The 20,651-nt window shown below is 41.9% G+C and overlaps 1 protein-coding gene across 11 annotated transcripts in view; it reads right to left on the bottom strand.

Annotated features, from left to right (window-relative positions):
* The window catches only part of AKT3 (AKT serine/threonine kinase 3), a 285,284-nt gene that overhangs the window by 37,191 nt on the left and 227,442 nt on the right, over window positions 1-20,651 (bottom strand). For all 11 annotated transcript variants that reach the window (XM_039530509.1, XM_039530513.1, XM_039530512.1 and 8 more), the window contains one exon: window positions 11,912-12,126. In XM_039530509.1, the coding sequence (XP_039386443.1) occupies window positions 11,912-12,126 (215 nt within the window). The remainder of the gene's footprint in view (window positions 1-11,911; window positions 12,127-20,651) is intronic.

Below are 20,651 nucleotides of genomic sequence, written 5' to 3'. Positions count from 1 at the left end.
GATGGCTAGCAGTCGTACTGCACCGTCTTCTGGCGAGCAGCCAGGAGATGATGATGGCTAACAATTGTAATGCAGCATCTTCTGCTGAGCACCCCTTTTGTTGATTTTAATTCCCTGTAAGCCATGTCGTCAGTCACCCCTCCCTCTGTCAGAGCAATCGCAGACAATTGTTTCGCACCTTTTTTCAGTGCAGATGCCATAGCCCTGGGATCATAGAGCCCACTCAGATCACCGCGGCAATTATGAGCACTGTAAACACCATGTGCATTATCCTAGAGTATATGCAGAACCAGAAGCTGCAAAAGCAAAACCAGGCGAGGAGGCGATGCGGTGACGAGAGTCACGAGGACATAGACTTCTTACAAAGTACGGGCCGGGCAATGAGCTCTGCATGAGCTCTGCATGGTCACCTGTGCTGATCAGCCCGCCACGCTGGCCAAACAGGAAATGAAATTCAAAAGTTCACGGGCCTTTTCCTGTCTACCTGGTCAGTGCATCTGAGTTGAGAGCGCTGTCCAGAGGGGTCACAATGGAGCACTCTGGGATAGCTCTGGGAGGCCAATACTGTCGAATTTTATCCACACTGCCCCAAATTCGACCCGGCAAGGCCAATTTCAGCTCTAATCCCCTTGTTGGAGGTGGAGTAAAGAAATCGATTTAAAGAGCCCTTTAAGTAAAAAAAAAAAGGGCTTCGTCATGTGGACAGGTCCAGGGTTAAATCGAGGTAACGCTGCTAAATTTGACCGAAAACCGTAGTGTAGACCAGGCCTTAGTGCTATAATGACATCTCAAACCAGACCGGTGGGGATTGAGAAATACATCTGGAAGTATTCCAACACCATTTTCTCAGGTCTCTTTTTGGGAAAGGTTATTGTCTATAACTGGCATGACTTTTTACATCACGAGAGTGTATTTAACAAAGGCTAAACCAGATTTTAAGTAAAAATTCGAAACATTTTTTTTTATTTTATCCAAACCTATTCAACTAAATAGCAATCAGTAAACCCAACTCATTGTCAAATCCATCCTCGGTTCCATTAAGAGTTTTTGATTTAAAAAGGGCTGGTGATTATCACATCACTTCCTAGTGGACAAAAACCCTTTGTAAAAATGACACTATTACTAGTCTTGTTTTGTTTGAATTCACTGAGGACTGAACTATTCTCTCATTCCCAGAAGTGGTCATTCTAAGTCTAAATTGAGGCAATTCAAAGACAAATTTAGGGCAAATCTATGAATCTGGACCCTCCACCTCAAGGGAACACAAAGACAGTGAAGTATTCACTCCACAGGTATGTCTACATTGCAGTAAAAAAAAACATGGCTAGCCCAGATCAGCTGACTTGCATGCACAAGGCTTGGGCTGTGAGGCTATAAAACTGCAGTATAGAGGTTCGGATTTTTGCTGAAGGCAAGGCTCTGAGACCCTGCAGGTAGGGAGGGTCTCAAAGCCCAGACTCCAGCCCAAGCCGAATGTCTACACTACAATTTTATAGTCCTACAGCTCAAACTCAAGCCAGCTGACCCCAGCCAGCTGCAGCTCTGCCATGGGTCTTTTATCATAGTGTAGACGTACCCCAAGAGACAAGTGCCAATCAAGGTCCAGTGCCCTTGGACGATAGTAGAAGAGAAGCCTACACTGTCACTGCCTTTTTTTTTTAAATAGATAAATTCCGTTTTCAGCATGTCAGCAGTCTACCAACTTTCGAGAGGAAGGAAATGTTCCTTCCCTCCCCACAATATATTCTCTCTGTCTCCTTCCTCTGAAGTATTCAAGATGGCCACAGCTGGAGATTGGATACAGGATGGAATGAGCCTATGCTCTGAGGTGGTATTGAGAATTCTCTGTCCCAGGTACTTGGCTGCTGAGCTTTGCTTTCATGCCAGGGCCTAACCAATTACCATATTCAGAGTTGGGAAGGAATTTCCTCTGGGTCAGATTGGCAGGGACCTTGGGACCTTTTCACCTACTTCTGCATGGGGCGCAAGTCTCTTGCTAGGATTATCTGGGTATATCTCACTTAATTCCCTGCCACTGAGGGGTCTCAGGCATTAGTGCACCTCGGTCCCTCCAGCTCTTTACCTGTGGCACACAGTATTTTAGTTTCCTGAGGGCTGCAATACTTTGGTCTAATTCTGATTGTTGGGCTTGGTGTGGAAGGTGGCTGAGTGGTGTTTAGTGGCCTGTTATATACCAGAGGTCAGATTGGATGATCTGGCCCTTTTGGACTTGAACTCTTATAATTCTATAATAAATAAAGATAAGAAAATAACCAAGAATAAAAAGGACAAATGTCAAACCTTAGTAAAGAAGGTGACATAAACAGGGAGTGTGTTTCATCAGGTGGATTAGACAATAAAATAAAAGCCCAGAGCAGTCTTTCAAACCATCTGTGTTCCTCTTTAAGGCTTGTTATTTCAGTGTGCTCAAAGAACAATAATTCCCACAAACAAAACAAACTGGTCTTATATTGCCAGAAATTGAAACGGAAAAATCCAAGCCTGGGCCATCACCTTAGCCACTGGGGCATGGAGTCCTTATTCTAACACATCAATCCCTTTTTGTTTCCCAAGCAATTATTCAGAGTTTCCTGCCTCTCTACTAAGGAACCTGATTGGCCTGCAGTCACCAGCCTGGACTCTCAATATCTTTCGTGATCATCTGTGCAAAGAGAAGCCAAACTGCAGTTAACTTCCTCCCTATGTGTCAGTGGCTGGCATCCGCACCCCAAACAAAGTTGGTTGGTAAATATGGCTCTATCATAAATACTACTATCTGCAAAGAAGAATTACAGGGAACTATTTGTTTCTAACTCTAAAAGTTAATATTTTTGAAAGAACACCATGCTTGGAGATTAAAAAGCATCATATGTTGCTACATGAACAAATATTTATTTTAGTCCAAGAAGGTATACTCTAAACCAGTGGGTCCCGACCCCCAGTTTGAGAACCCCTGCTCTAAACTGAATTACATACTTAAATGCTACGTTAATTTACTGAATTAAATACTTATTTAAAAATAAGAGACAAAAATAAGGAGATATCCTCCCAGCTACCATACAGCCTCACTCTGCAATCCATTCAAATTCAACGTATCTATGCATAAATGCTATATTTTCATTTTTTCATATCACCAACCACATAAAGGAATCACATTAAAACAACTAAAATCTAGGTATGTATACTTAACACACACACAACCTGGAAACAGATTTTTTTTTCTTTTAAATATTGAGCAGTTTAACCTGGATTAACTACTCCAGGCAGTAATGTTTCACAAACGTACACAGAAAATACTAAGTTACCCTACATGCTACTTGGAATGGAATACATGCTACCACCACATACATGTCTCAGATCAAACATACCTTACTATGACTTAGAGTTCATACTACCACGAGATATAAAGCAGAGATATTTTCACATGTTCCCTCAGACATACTTATCTAAGGTGTTAATGATGAAAAAAGGTTAAAAAAAATGTGTGGAGTGAAAATGTTTTCTTTTTAATCTCCACAGAAAATTCAAGGGTCTTTTTCAAATGTATAGCTTGCCCACATCAGCAACTGGAAGAATGTTTAAGCTGATCAAAGTAGCCCTCCATTAACATCTCAGACATAGGCCTTGTATAATTATGACTTTGGTCTAAAGCTATTTATTTGGCTCTACTCTTTTTATTGTATTTGTATCTATTGCTTTCTTCTAGGTAGAACAAGGACTCCCCAATTCCCTTCCATGACTGCAATAAGCTAAAACTGTCCCTGGCACTTGGATAACATAACATAAGTAGTATTTGGCCTGGGCCTTTAGTTTAAAAATTCCTTCTGGTTACTCTGCTGCTGTATCCTTTATAAATCTTTGCACACTAGCTGAAACTTCAGATTTGATTCTGCTTCTTGAATTTCTTTTATTAAATTTAGAAAGGGGTGGGAGCAAATGAGTAAGAATTAATTTAATATGTATGTGATAATTTATCAGCAGATGATTGACAAATTAAAATGCAATCATCCTCCAACCCAAACTGGATTTTCTTTTGCTTTGGGCAAGGCTAACAATAGTGTAAACCTAATCACACAAGCCTTAAGAGCTCAAAATGATAACCTCAAGTAGATCCCACACATGGCTATCCAGAGGCAAAATAAATACTTCTGAACTCTAACCTAACTTTTCTAGGTCAGTCCATTTCTATTCATATGATCACTATTAATAAATTAAATATATTTCCCTTTCCATTCTATTTTTACGCTGCTCAAGTATTAATATAGAGTCTTCCTTTGTGTGATGATTTTGAAATGCTAAGAGAGGTTAGAGAGGATACAAAAGCAGAAAGTGCAGTAATAATGGATGATTTAAACTATCCTCATATTGACTACCCAGTCACCTTGGCATGATGCAGAGAGAAAATTTCTAGACGCTATAAATGACTGCTTTTTGGAGCAGCTAGTCCTAGAATCCACAAGGGGAGAGACAATATTTGATTTAGTCCTAAGTGGAGCCCAGGTTCAAGAGGTAACTATAGCTGAACCTCTTGGTAGTGGTAGTGCCCATAATGTAATTAAATTTAGCATCCTTGTAGCAGTGAAAATACCAAAAAAGCCCACCATGGTAACATTTAACTTTAAAAGGGAAACTACACAAAAATGAAGACTCGCTAGACAGAAATTAAAAGGACTGTCATAAAGGTTAAATTCCTGTAAACAGCATGGGGAGTATTTAAAAACACCATAATCGAGACTAAGACGAAGTGTATACCCCAAATCAAAAAAGACAATAAGAGGACCAAAGAATGCCACCATCGCTAAACAGCCGAGTAATGACACCCATTAGAGGCAAAAAGGGTTCCTTCTAAATTGGAAGTCAAAACCTAGCGAGGATAATAGAAAGGAGTACAAACTCTGGCAAGTTAAGTGTAAAAGTATTAACATAGGCCAAGAAAGAATTTGAGGAGCAGCCTGCTAAAGATGCAAAAATTAATGGTAAGCGTTTTTTAAAGTACATCAGAAGCACAAAGTCTAACAAGCAGTCAGTGGTGCCACTAAATGACAAAGGTGCTAAAGGAGCACTCAAAGAAGACAAGGCCATTGCAGAGAAACTAAATGAATTCTTTGTATCGGTGTTGATTGCAGAGAATGTGGGGGAACTATCCACATCACAGCTATTCTTTTTGGGAGACAAATCTGGAGTACTGTCCCACATTGATGTGTCAACAAGACGAGGTTTTGGAACAAATTGATAAATTAAACAGTTATAAGTCACCAGGACCAGATGGTATTCACCCAAAAGTTCTGAAGGAACTCAAATACTAAATTGCAGAACTACTAACTACTACTAATTCTAGCATGTAACCTATTGCTGAAACAAGCCTGTCTACCCAATAACTGGAAGTTAGCTAATGTAATACCAATTTTTAAAGAGGGTTCCAGAGGCGATCCTGGCAATTATTAGCCAGTCTATTAGAATTTGTTGACGGGGTCAACAGTCCTGTGGATAAAGGTGATCCTTTAGTACAATATACAATATTGTGAATAATATAGTGTACATTGATTTTTCAGAAAGCCTTTGACAAGGTCTGTCACAAAAGGCTCTTAAGGAAAGAAGTCATGGGATAACAAGGAAGATCCTCTCATGGATCCTAACTGGTTAAACTATAGGAAACAAAGGGTAGGAATAAATAATCAGTTTTCACAATGAAGAGGTAATCAGCACGGTCCCTCAAGGATCTGTATTGGGTCCTGCATTGTTAGCATATTCATTAATGATCTGGAAAAGGGAATGAACCTATTCAAGATAGTTAAGTCCAAAGATGACTGCATAGAGTTACAAAAAAGTGATAAGGGATTGGGGAACACTTCTAGTCATCTAGTCCAACCCCGTGCTCAAAGCAGGACCAATCCCCAATGAAATCATCCCAGCCAGGGCTTCGTCAAGCCTGACCTTAAAAACCTCTAAGGAAGGAGAGTCCACCACCTCCCTAGGTAACCCATTCCAGTGCTTCACCACCCTCCTTGTGAAAAAGTTCTTCCTAATATCCAACCTAAACCTCCCCCACTGCAACTTGAGACCATTACTCCTTGTTCTGACATCTGGTACCACTGAGAACAGTCTAGATCCATCCTCTTTGGAACCCCCTTTCAGGTAGTTGAAAGCAGCTATCAAATCCCCCCTCTTTCTTCTCTTCTGCAGAATAAACAATCCCAGTTCCCTCAGACTCTCCTCATAAATCATGTGCTCCAGCCCTCTAATCATTTTTGTTGCCCTCCGCTGGACTCTTTCCAATTTTTCCACGTCCTTCTTGTAGTGTGGGGCCCAAAACTGGACACAGTACTCGAGATGAGGCCTCACCAATGCCAAATAGAGCGGAATGATCACGTCCCTCGATCTGCTGGCAATGCCCCTACTTATACAGCCCACAATGCCATTAGCCTTCTTGGCAACAAGGGCACACTGTTGACTCATATCCAGCTTCTCATCCACTGTAACTCCTAGGTCCTTTTCTGCAGAACTAATACCTAGCCATTCGGTCCCTAGTCTGTAGCAGTGCATGGGATTCTTCTGTCCTAAGTGTAGGACTCTGCACTTGTCCTTGCTGAACCTCATCAGATTTCTTTTGGCCCAATCCTTCAATTTGTCTAGGTCCCTCTGTATCCTATCCCTACCCTCCAGCATATCTACCACTCCTCCAAGTTTAGTGTCATCTGAAAACTTGCTGATGGTGCAGTCCACACCATCCTCTAGATCATTAATGAAGATATTGAACAAAAACAGCCCCAGGACCAACCCTTGGGGCACTCCACTTAATACCGGCTGCCAACTAGACATGGAGCCTGTCATAGGTTTATTCTCCACTTTGAACTTTAGCGTTCACAAGATGGGGACCTGCATGGACTCCTCTAAACTAAAATCCTAGTTTAGATCTGGTTTTCGCTGCCACCAGTCAAGTTTTAAGTGTCTGACACACTCCCTGTTCCCCCCAAAACTTTTCCTGGGGAACACAGATTCAAACACCTTGAATCTCAGCACAAAGGGAAATAATCCATTTCCCCCACCTTCTTCCCCCTCCCCTTGTCCTTGGGAGAAATACCTTGATTCAAACTCCTTGAATCAAACAAAGAGGGATTCACTTTTCCCCCTTCCCTTCCCCTGAAAATTCAAACAAGGGAAGAAATTAATCAAGTTCTAAAAAAGAAAAGATTTTATTAAAGAAAGAAAAAAAAGTACACTATCTCTGTATTACCAGGATGCAGAAATACAGGGTCTAACTTATAAACCTGGAGAGGCTCTTCCCCCCGCCCCTTCTCAGAATAATCAAAGTAACAGCGAACAGAAATAAAGATATTTCTCCAGCAAACACACAACTGCAAATGCAGAAATTAATTAGAAGATTAATTCACCTTTCTAATACTCGCTATACTGGATAGTAGGAAATACTCCAGGAGAACTTGGAGACATGTCTGGCCTCTCTTAGATCCAAAGAGAGCACACAACTCAAACAAAGAAAACAGACAAAGCCTTCCCTCCACAGGGATTTGAAATTATCCTGTCCCTTGATTGGTCCTCTGGTCAGGTGTTCATCAGGTTACTGAGTTTGTTAACCCTTTACAGGTAAAAGAGACTTTAACCCTAAACTATCTGTTTATGACACGCCCCCCAAATCGCAGACAGTGGGGGAACCACACTGGCGGTGATTTCCTTCTAGAACTTTAAAATAAACAGATTAACAAAGACATGCACTATAACATATACTACTAAGTATGTAAACAACAAGATATTTGACATTGAAGAACACTTTTTATTCATTTGACCGGACATACTTGGCAACGTTTTTGCCCATCCCCTTACAGTTTTTGGTTTTGTTTACCCCAGAATGACCACTGGGATGATCATGGGCCAAGCGTAAGAGCTTGTCCCGGTACTTAGTTGGAACTACCAACTGTTTTTGAGGATGCTGGCCTTTTTGGTGTTTACCCAAAATAATTTTTTTATATAAAAGTCCTTGTTTTACAACAAACCGGGATCGGTTAGAAGAGCTGAGAGGTGGTGGGTTGCTGCGTGCCGCCGCCCAAGCTTTTTTAAGGCTGTTATTGGCTTTCTGCTCAGTCTGGAACTGTTCCCTTGAGGCTGGAGACACCAGTCCCTCCTTAGACTGTGGACTTGGGCTTGGTCCCTCTGGAAGCGATGTAGGTGATGAGGTTGTTTCCGTTGACTGTGGACCGCTCTCCGCTGGTGCACAAGGTGATATTTCAGGCTCTGACTGAGCCTCTTGGGTAGGGTTGTCTACTGTTTCTGCCAGTTCAGGCCCGCTGACGCCCTCTGGCGATGGGGTTGGAGACGGGTTTGCAAGCGCTGGCGTCAGTGCTGGCAATGGTTCTGTCGCTGGTTGCTCTTCCAGTTCCGGTTCTGGGACTGGATGTACTATGGCTGTTGTAGTTGTTGGCATGGGATCTGGTTCCACCACCTCTGTCTGGGTCTCTGGTAACACAGATGGGGCCCCGGTGGACGGCTCAGGAACAGGGATGGAAGTGGAAGCTTGTTTGGCCTGACTGTGGGTGACCACTCCCCTCCTCTTGGCCAGTTCCACATGGTTGGCCAAGTCTTCCCCCAGTAGCATGGGGATGGAAGAATTGTCATAGACAACAAAAGTCCACTTTCCTGACCAGTCCTTGTACTGGTCTTCAGAGATGCTGTACCCATGGCAGGTCCTTTTAAAATTTTTCAAGAAGGCCTCAGTGTCCTCACCTGCCATGTAGGTGGGAAATTTCTTGGGATGGGGAACAGTGCCTGGAGAAGGATTGTTAGGGTTGGCTGGAACATGTGGGTTAGCTCTTGCTAATTCCAGGGCCTGCTGGTGGGCCTCCCTCTGGAGCTCCAATGCCCTCCTGTGGTCAGCTTCTTGCTTCTCCATCTCCCTCCTGTGGTCAGCCTCTGCCCTGGCCGTTTCTGCCTTAAGTAGCTCCATCTGTCTTTGATGTGCTTTCTCCTTTTCATTTGCTTGCAGCCTGGCCAGTTGCAGTTTGTTAACTGTTTCACTGGTACTCATGTTTGTGCTTTCTGGTGCTGGCCACACCTCTCTGCAGTCAGTGAACTGACTATGTTGCTTGGTTCAGTTGCTTGGTTTACAAATTCCTACCCTTTCTATTCACGACTGAATAAAAAGAAACAAAACTTTTCATTTGCAAATGGTGTTTTGCTGATTGTTTGCTGGCTCACAAGAAACTAGAAAATCTGGTTTGGTAACTTGTCTCTAGCAATCTGCTAATGCCCTCTCAGTGGGGGGTCCTTCCTAACAAGCCTGTTAGAAAACCTTACACCTTCTTTCTCCCAAGCTGCTTTTTCAAGCAACCAGAAAGAAAAAAAAATCTCTCTCTAACAAAGCCTGTTAGAAAACTTTTGTCTGTTTCCTTAAGCTGCCTGTCCAAGCAGCCAGAAAGAAAGAAAAAAGAAAAGAAAAGAAAAAGTCTCTTTCTAACAAAGCCTGTTAGAAAACCTTATTACCTCCAACTTAGCCCAGCTGGAAACTCCTTCTAACAATACCTTGTTAGAAGCTGAATACCTCTTACCCCCGCCCCTTCTCAGGCTGCCTCCCTGCTCTAGAGGGAAAGAATAGCTCTCAATGGCTCCTGGTTCTTAATACCATCCCACCACTGCCTACCATGTCATAGGTTTATTCTCCACTTTGAACTTTAGCGTTCACAAGATGGGGACCTGCATGGACTCCTCTAAACTAAAATCCTAGTTTAGATCTGGTTTTCGCTACCACCAGTCAAGTTTTAAGTGTCTGACACACTCCCTGTTCCCCCCAAAACTTTTCCTGGGGAACACAGATTCAAACACCTTGAATCTCAGCACAAAGGGAAATAATCCATTTCCCCCACCTTCTTCCCCCTCCCCTTGTCCTTGGGAGAAATACCTTGATTCAAACTCCTTGAATCAAACAAAGAGGGATTCACTTTTCCCCCTTCCCTTCCCCTGAAAATTCAAACAAGGGAAGAAATTAATCAAGTTCTAAAAAAGAAAAGATTTTATTAAAGAAAGAAAAAAAAAGTACACTATCTCTGTATTACCAGGATGCAAAAATACAGGGTCTAACTTATAAACCTGGAGAGGCTCTTCCCCCCCCCCTCCTTTCTCAGAATAATCAAAGTAACAGCAAACAGAAATAAAGATATTTCTCCAGCAAACACACAACTGCAAATGCAGAAATTAATTAGAAGATTAATTCACCTTTCTAATACTCGCTATACTGGATAGTAGGAAATACTCCAGGAGAACTTGGAGACATGTCTGGCCTCTCTTAGATCCAAAGAGAGCACACAACTCAAACAAAGAACACAGACAAAGCCTTCCCACCACAGGGATTTGAAATTATCCTGTCCCTTGATTGGTCCTCTGGTCAGGTGTTCATCAGGTTACTGAGCTTGTTAACCCTTTACAGGTAAAAGAGACTTTAACCCTTAACTATCTGTTTATGACAGAGCCATTGATCGCTACCCTTTGAGCCCGACGATCTAGCCAGCTTTCTATCCACCTTATAGTCCATTCATCCAGCCCAGACTTTAACTTGCTGGCAAGAATACTGTGGGAGACAGTATCAAAAGCTTTGCTAAAGTCAAGGAATAACACATCCACTGCTTTCCCCTCATCCACAGAGCCAGTTATCTCATCATAGAAGGCAATTAAGTTAGTTAGGCATGACTTGCCCTTGGTGAATCCATGCTGACTCTTCCTGATCACTTTCCTCTCCTCTAAGTGCTTCAGAATTGATTCCTTGGGGACCTTAAATCCCTCCTCCCTACACCGTTGTTTTATCCACGCATTGAGACCATGCAGTTCGGCCTTTCTTACTGGCCCTGGCACATGGAACTGGAAGAACTACAGAGAATGCCGCCATGGATGTCCTGAACTTTAATCTCTTACCTAGCAGCCTAAATTGGGCCTAAACGACCTCTCTCCTACTTTTCACTGTCATTGGTACCTATATGTGCTACAAGCATTGGCTTCACCTCAGCACCACCTGTATGTTTACCTAGATGTCTTGTGAAATCAGCTACCTTCGCACCCAGAAGACAATTCACCATGCAGTTCTCCCACTCATCACAAACCCAACTATCTATATTTCTAATAATTGAAACCCTCACTACTATTGCCTGTCTATTCCCAGTAACTGGAGTCTCTGCCCCCAGAGGAATATCCTCAGTGTGAGAGGATATCATGACATGCGCTTAAAGGTGGGTCCCAACAATGGGATTGTTTCCCTCCGCTCAAGTTTGATGCTCTCCTGCCCCAAGACTTTTGTCCTCATTAACAGAACAGGGATGGTCAGACAGGAGGAGGGACCGCTCTACTACGTCCCTAAAAGTCTCCTCTGTGCACCTCTCTGTCTCCTTTCGCTCCTCCAGTTCAGCCACTCTGGCCTCAGGAGCCTGTACTCTGTTTCTGAGGGCCATAAGTTGCTTGCACCACACATGCACATATGCCACCTGCCTACGAGGCTGGTAATCATGCATGTTGCACTCAGTGCAATAAACTGGGTAGCCTACACCCTGCTACTGGTCATCTTGCCTGCGTATTTACCCTTGGGACTTTTTTATTTAGCCTAAATTTATGGTATGTTTGTAACGTGTATTGGTTTTTCTTTATTCAATCAGTTGCTTTTCTAGGGGAATTGGTGACTATCTAATTGTCAAATCCTTGGGACTCTTCCCCCTGCAGCCAAAATCTCCTTATCATGGTAGCTCACTCACTTGTTATGCATTCTCTCTCTCTCTCTCCCACCAACCTGCCCAGGATAGCATTAGCCTAGACAATATTCAGCATAATCAGTTATTACACAGATATTACATTAATTTCATTTTTCTAATTTAATGAAGTTAAGATTTAAGATTATCTCTCATTAGAGTTCTTTTACACTCACCGTTTATTTGGATCTTTTATCAGGAGACCCGAAAGTAATGACTTTGCATCTGACGAGAGAGTTCGAGGGAATTTTATGTCCTCCATTAGTATTAGTTCAAACAGTTTCTCATGATCCTGGTTGTAGAATGGTAATCTCCCACACATCATTTCATACATGACAACTCCCAGGCCCCACCAGTCCACTGCACGACCATAGTCATTGTCTTCTAATACCTAAAATTAAAAATTAAAAAACCCATGCATAAATCATATGGAGTTTCAAGAAGATCTTTTCAATCAGTTTAGATTTAAGGTTTTCATGTATTATTAACATATATCTTTCAACCTCGCCATGCTGTAATATGGGGCACAGATTCCCAAAACATTGGACACAGAGACACTGACCCTACAAAGGGTATTGTTTATTACAAAATTGAGCCCAACTAGTGCTGGTTGAAATTCTATTCATGCTAAATGGTGCTGTGACAGCACAACTGTTATTTATATAACTGTCTGAGACAAACGGAACAGAGAAGGTTGTCATCAATGTGACCAGTGCATTTTTCCTTCCCCTGTTCTCTCCATTCCCCTATCATAGGGCCCTCCATTTCAGGAGAGGAAAGGAAGCTTGATCTACTGGCCATCAACCACCACCGCTGTCTTTAGCGCCTCTCTGACTCTTAGGCTTTTTCTCTTTCCGCCTCCCCAACTACCTCCTCTCGTCACTTCGGCTCTCCAACTGCAGCAGGAGAGTCTAAGACTAACAAACATTTTAACACTCTTAAAGTATGCATAGCTTCCTAGCAGGCTGTTCATATGCTGGACCCCCAGCTACACTTCCTGCACAGTCCAAAGCACAGCATACCAGAACTGATTCTGGTGCATTGAAATATGCTTGTCTCCACTGTTTATGGCTCTAGAAGATTTCTTATGTCACAACTCTTCACCCCAATATCCCCAGAGAGAATGGAGATAAGCAACCTAGACAAGCTGATTTCAATACACCTTCATAATGAAATGGAGAAAGGTATCACAAAGGAACATGACCATAAAGAAGCCCTAAAAGCAATCCCGTTGAGGGGTACAATGTGTCTATACATATATACAGGCATCCTGAAAAGTGCTGATTTGTTCAAATTCCTTTAATGATTCATCTAAGAACCTTAAAAACTGTGTGACAAATAGAAGTTAATAATATGAATTCCTTCATATGAAAGACAGTAATTTTAAGAGCACAGGGCACAAATATTTACTCAGGACAGATACACTCAAGAGGCAAAATACAAAATGCAACTTTATTTTGTAAAGAATCTTTTAAATAAACGGTAACCCAAAATTTTATGAGTTCAATATAATGAATTATAGACCTGAATAATACATTCTAGAGATAATTTAAGAGACACAGGTAAAGGAAATAAGAGGTTTTCCTCTGTGACTTGATAACAAAGATGCAGAGATAGGGGAAGGCTGTTCCAGTCAAAAGAAGCTGCTGAGGAGAAGGATTTCACAACGACAAAACTCTACTGAGTTGCCAAGAGTGGTCAGATAAATGAAGTGACCCGGAATGGAAGTAGAGAGACACAAGGCGCTGTAGGTCAGTTATAGTCAATGCAAAGATACAGGGGAAAAAAGGTTTATTTAAAAAAAGAGAAATCCAAATTTACTTGGGACCTTGGAATGAACAAGGAGCCAGTGTAACTGTTTGGGCATGGGGATGCACTTTTTTGTACTTGTGACAAAGCAGCCAGCAGCATCTGCACATGCTGGGGTCTGAAAGCCTAAGTCTTTTGGGAGAGGACAGAAAATGGAGTTGCAATAGCCAAGGTGAGAGGTGATGAAGATAAACAGAAATGGTTGGATTATATCAGTACTACTTTAAAAAACCTTTATGCAGTTGCTCTATTGTTGAATGCTGAAATTGAAAGGGAGCAAATCTGAAACAGATAAATGGAGAAAAGACAGTACCTACCTTTCATAACTGTTGTTCTTCAGGATGTGTTGCTCATGTCCATTCCAATAGGTGTGTGCGCGTGCCGTGTGCACAATTGTCACAAGTTTTTCCCCTAGCGGTGGAGCCCCCTGGAGTGGTGCCTTTGTGACGGTGTATATTGGTCCCTGCCAACCCCCCGCCTGCGCAGTTCCTCTTTGCTGGAACACTCCGAAAGAGGGGAGGCAGGCGGGATTTGGAATGGACATGAGCAACATATCTTGAAGAACAACAGTTATGAAAGGCAGGTAACCATCTTTTCCTCTTCAAGTGATTGCTCATGTCCATTCCAATAGGTGACTGCCACGCAGTTTCAACGGAGGAGGGGTCGGAGTTCACTGAGTTGTTGATTGCAGTACTGCCCTGCCGAATGCCGCATTGTCCCTCGCCTGTTTAGTGATGGCGTAGTGCGACGTGAAGACCACGTTGCTGTCTTGCATATGTCCTGAATGGGGACTTGTGCAAGGAACGCAGCAGAACATGTCTTCACTCTTGTGGAGTGTGCTGTCAATGCTGAGGCTGGGATCTTAGCCAGGTCTGTCTTCTAAGCTTCTCAGCACGTTCTGATGCAGGACGAGATGGGAAGTCCTTTCATCCTCTCAGCGATTGCAATAAAACGCTGTGGTGACTTACAAAATAGCTTTGTGAGTTCAATGTAGAAGGCGAGGGCACGCCTGACATCCAGGGAACGGAGTGTCAGCTCTTTGTTGCTGGCATGTGGTTTAGGAAAGAATATCAGTAGAATATGCCCTGGTTAACGTGAAACTGGGACACTATATTGGGTAGGAATGTTGGGTGATGGCATAGCTGCACCTTGTCAAAGACTGTGTAGTGGGGCTCAGAAGTCAGCGTTTTGAGCCCCTTCTGGCCAAGGTTATGGTCATCAGAAAGGCCACCTTCCAGGAAAGATAGGATATGGGGCAGGTGGCCAGAGGCTCGAAAAGGGGACCCATGAGTCTTGAAAGGACCAGATTAAAATCCCACTGAGGAACGGGCTGCCTCACCTGGGGGTAAAGCCTATCCAAGCCCTTAAACCAGCTCACCATGGGATTTGTAAAGACTGACCTGCCTGCCACACCCAGATGGAAGGTTTAGAGGCTAGAGGCTTGCTGCAGGGAGGTACTTTTCTGTAGGAACCAAATGGAGAAACACTTCCACTTTGCCAGGTATGTTGTGGGAGTGGAGGACTTCCTGTTCCAGACTCGATGGATCCTCCCGCCCACCCTTCGAGGCTGGAGTCAACAGTGTTGGGACCGACGGACCAGCCTTCCGGTGTCTCAGTGTGGGATGCACCACACTGGAGTCCTGTCAGCAGTTCTTGACAGGGGAGCAGCATTGTTCTGCCTTCTTCTTCTTATGCAGCACCTGGGATTGTGATTGTGATGAGCCGGCCTTCCGCACAGGGAGCAGTGCTGATGCTCCTTATGCGGGTCCTCCCTCAGTGCTGAGATGTCCCGCACCGAGGCCAGTGCGCTGTGAACTGAGGCTGCCAGTGCCGGCTCTTGAGTCAATTGGAGCCTGAGAGCAGACTCCATCAAGAGGAACTTGAGGCAATAGTCTCTCTCCCCCTCTTAGTTCTGGGCTTAAAGCCTCTGCAGATGGTGCACCTGTCTTGCAAATGACCCTCTCCCAGGCACTTCAGACATGCGGCATGTGGATCCCCTCTTGGCATAGGCTTACCACACCTAAGGCACGACTTGAACCCCTGGGGCTGCAGCATGCCCCGGCGACAGGGAAAAATATTTCCAGGGGAACACCCCCAACTTAAACTTACTAACAAACTAACTGACTAACTAACTAAGGTAGTGAAGGATAACAACTATATACAGGGAAAACCACTAGGAAGAGTGGCTAAAGCAAGAGACCAGATGCTCTAACGACCATCACTGGCGGTAAGAAGGAACTGAACAGGCGCTGGGTTGGTAGGAACCTATATACACCGCCACAAAGGCGCCACTCCAGTGGGCTCTATAGTCGACCCCACAGGTACTGCTAGGGTAAAAACTTCAGATAATCATGCACACAACACGCACACACACCTATTTGAATTGACATGAGCAATCACTCGAAGAAGAATAGTATTTCACACAAACAAATTAGCTTGTGGAACTCATTGCCACAAACGATCACTGAGGCCAAGAGCTTAGCAGAATTCAAAAAAGAAGAGGACATATATGGATAATGAGAATATCCAGATGTATACTAGTCAGGATATTTTTAAAAGGAAAAAAAAATCAGAAGTGAAATAAACCCTCATACTTTAGGGCACAAGGCAATCTAACCTTTGAAAGGTAGGGAAAAGTTTCTTCCTATGACCAGGTTATTCCATAACTGTCTTTTAACAGAGCTTCCTGCACCTTCCTCTGAAGCATTTGATACTGGCCATGGTAAGAGACAGAACATAGACCAGGTGACCCACTGGTCTGGGTCAGTATGGCAATTCCAATGGCCCCATGTCAATGTATACGCTCGAATACTTAGTCTTCACTATCATTAAAGATTAGAAGTAGTATGATGAAAATGTATATTACTAAGGGCATGTATATAACTAAGATCAAGAATTGTAAGTTTTAACAAATTAACTCATGCTATTTATACATCAATTATATTTACTTATGCCAAAACAGAGACTCATCAGATACTCTTTATTATATCAGAATTTGATATTTTCAAGGAAAAGGTGAGATTTTGGAGAGTGTAAAATTAAACTAATTTCCTGTATACATACATGTGACCAAATGAACTAAAATTACTTCTGCTTTTTAAGATTAAATATTGTATGAGTAGGAGACTGTTGCAAGCGATTCGCTGAAAAACTGAATATCAATCTGTGATGTTTAGAATCTTTTAATCACCATTTTCTCTAACTTAGAGGAAATGTAAATTTTTCACACATGCGGTCATTTCTACTGTTAGCATTTTTCTTGTAATTACAGCAAAATAAATAAAACAGTGACACAATGGTACCTATACTACACATAAGATGAGGTGTGGACTGAATGTATGAGTTAGAAAATGGCAATGGAGAAAAAAAAACTTTCATTTTCTGAACAAGGCATTATCACATGGTCAATAGCAGGAATGTACTGTATGTGGGGCTTTACCTAATAATAATAAAAAGTATGAGCAATCTTTTGCTGCATTCCCACAACAGCAACAAAACAGTAGTACAAAGAAAGAGCCAAATGTGATTTTTAACTTCTTTTTACATAAAATAAAAAATAAGCATAAAAGCTGGATTAACTGCCTCGCAAACCCGCTATCACCAGCCGGGTTCTCATCCCCAGCTGGCAAAACTGGCAACCCTTTATTTTTGTTTAAATACCTGGTTTCCAGCCAACTAGAGAAGCAAGTGCATTCAAAGGTTTTAGTTTAGGAAAAAGAGCAATAAAAAATAATGTTAAATTATGGAAAATGTGTGTCAGTTTATCATAATATAAATTTAATAACATGTATAATTAAGTCATAGTAAACACATGAAATTAATTTTTTTCTTTACATCAGAAATATTATGTGCACAATTCTATCTTAAGAATTTTTCAGAATTTACAGAATGTGGAAAGTTAATGGCACTGGTTAGTGCTCAGTACCTCTTAGGATCAAATCTACATTAAGTGTATATGTACAAGAATGAGTGTCTGTGTAAGTATTTTCTCCTAATGCTATAGTATCTTTTTCAACCAACTCTTAAATCTTTTTTTTTTTTTAAATTGAATGCATCTTAAGGTCAGGAATGCTTCAGCTCAATTGGCTATACACACCTTTTAGAGTTGCACAGCCTGTAAAGCTTAAAGGAGCATGACAAAAAGTTAAGTAGTTTACAAATGTCATAAGAACAGTATTTAAGATTGTTCATGAGTACAGCACAGAACTGCAAAGAAACAGGAAGAAAATACAGAAATGTTGACTATGCTGAATATACAGCTGCATTTTCTTGAATCGGGGTGCCTATTTAAGTCATATACTTGGTGCTCCCCTCCCCCAAACAAAGTGTACACTACTCAAGCTAAATAAGTCATTCAAGTACACTTCTGTCTTTTCCTCAGGACTCTTTTATAGAAGGTTGCAAAAGTTCTAATGTCACCCCTCCTGTTCAAAGGGCATAAGAGCCTTCTAGAAGATTAGTAAAGAGGTGTGAGCTACAGTGTCTGTGATTTCAGTATGCAGATGAGAGCCAGCTCTATTTCATCAGATCAAGTCATTGTAGCTGGGGTTTACTTACCTAGTGTTTGATGGAGAAGCAAGCTGACTGGAGGTCAACTTGGATAAAACTGTGGGCTGTGGAAAGACTCAAGAAATGAGATATTATGGACTCCCTTAAATGAGGGGGCATGCCTGTCATTCGTTAACATGGGTCACAACTTAAAAGATTATGTTGGGTTGCTTACCTACTCCTGTATGTCTAGACAGCAGCAAGAGCCATTTGAATTTGACTAGAAGATTATCAGTCTGATTCTCATTAAGGCCTTAAAGTGGCCATAAATTAAATTTACGATTAAATTGTGATTATTAAACTTTAACAGACCCTGGAATGACTCTAAAATGTACAGTCTTATTTGTATCTAACACAGGGCATAGTATGGGTTGCACATGTGCTTTACCAAAGACCTGCACATGTTAAGGCGTACTATGGTGGACCAGGTTCCCACCCAGTAAGGACGCGGTTAAAGAGCTACTCTGTGCACAATCAGCACCAAACTGGTGCTCCTATGAGGACTGTCAAACCTGGAGAGGGGCAGCTCCTTATATGGTAGGATCCAAGCCCAGTGTGGGGTGGCACTCAGAGAGAAGCAGAGCTTGAACTCCTGGGCCCCACAAAGCAGGACTGCTTACCAGAATAGATCCTGAAGAACCTCTGCTGCCTGGATCCTCTGAAGAGATAAAGGGGACCATCTTTACTTTTTGGGGGGACGAGAGCATTATTTGTTTGTTTTTTTAGAGCCCAGGGTGAATAGCCCAGCCTGCCCCCAGACACACGGGGTTAGGAACCCAATCGCCCCTGACAGAGACCGTTTATCTTCAATCTTGTGAGGAACAGTGGAGTTAGCCCAGACAGTTTTGTGGGCTGCAGGATTATTTTATTTGCCATTTCCATTTAGAACTGCTGGTATGCCCAGAAGGGCTTCATAAGACATACAGCTTAAGGATTGCACTTGGCACTTCGAATCAGGGCTACAGTGATGCCAGAAAAAAGATGTCGGGAATGAGAGAGGCACCCATCCCTACAGCAAGGGAATGCCCTACAAGTATATCCTACGACAAAATATTTGCTTCAAGAATACGCAGTTACTTAAGTGCTCTTACAGATGTTTTATGGACACTGGACAGTATTGTAATTTCAAACAGGGTTAAGCTATTGATTTGCATAACTTCAATTTTCACTGTGCTTAAAAGGCTAATAAACCTAATTATGTTATTATATAGATATAGCAAAATACCAGTACCATCTAACAAAATTTAGTTAAATAGGTAGGCAGATATATTTCAGATCTGACTCAGATATCTGATACATAAAATGACTTTTTAAAGCAAAAATTCAAGAAAAAATAATTGTCCCATATTTATACTTTTATCATTTTAGACAGTAAATACATCATTAAATACAGTCCACACCCAAGGCTGTCAATCTCTAGAAAACCACTCTCACCTTTTCTCTATCCAGCTGCAATAGTGAGCCGATCAAATGTATTTAATGTTTTTAGTGAGTTCACCATCTGCTAACTGAGTGAGGTTTTAAGACAAATGCTATCAGCCATTTACAGTAGTGACTGATTATGTGATGGGACACTGCTTTACATAACTGGGGTATAGTTTTCCAAAAACCCTTGCTACTGCCCTGGCATGGAAATAATGAACCAGAAAAGGATCTGAAGGCACCTTTCATAGAAAGGAGCATGTATCCGCACACAACCTAAGCACTGATTAATGTAGTGCTGTTGCTACTGCTTCTTGAGAGATTCAAGCCCCTACTGGCTTCTCAAAGTCTTCTTCCTGATTATAGGAGACAAGCTCATGCAATCCATAGTTTATTTAACATACGGTACCAAAAAGCAATCTGATGATTTTAACTTTTTTTTAAACTCTACTAATCTAAGACAAACACTCTTGTGACCATGAGAATGAAAGACTCCACATCCCATTGTCAGTCTCTTACAGACTGTTGTTCATAAGATGATTTATTTTTTAAAGGCAATAGAAGAATCATTTTCACACTGTTGTGTGCATTAATCATTAATGTCATAAAAGACGACTTCTTGGGGTGCTGAACACCCTTGTCATTCAGTCTACTCACAGTCCCTCTCAACTCTCTAGAGATATGCATTATAAGACAATGCAGACCCTGACATATCTTATTGCTCAATCAATTCTGACAGAACAGATGGAAAAAGATTAAAACAACTAAACAAACTGTCTGCACACCTATGTTGTGAAAGAAAACTGAGAACTTGGATACACCAATTTACAGTTAATTCAGGAGGAAAAAACTGTTTTCAATTAACCTTACAGTTCAGGTGAATAGTATGCACCTAATAATTTTTACTAACACTTCACACATTCTTATCACTTCAGTTGTTGGTCTGTTAGCAAATATTCACCACCCATATATTTTTCAATAAAAGTTAAAAATATATTTGTTATAACTTTGTATGAATTGTGGCAACTGTTGGAGCAACAAGAAAGCACATAATTTAAAGCTCTGATCAACAGTGGTGATAACTATTTTATAAAACAGTCTCAGACACCTATCACTTACATAAAGTAAGAAAGTCAC

Source organism: Mauremys reevesii, linkage group 3 (assembly GCF_016161935.1).
Source record: "Mauremys reevesii isolate NIE-2019 linkage group 3, ASM1616193v1, whole genome shotgun sequence".
Classification (NCBI taxonomy): Eukaryota; Metazoa; Chordata; order Testudines; family Geoemydidae; genus Mauremys; species Mauremys reevesii.
This window is presented reverse-complemented; position numbering and strand designations above follow the sequence as displayed.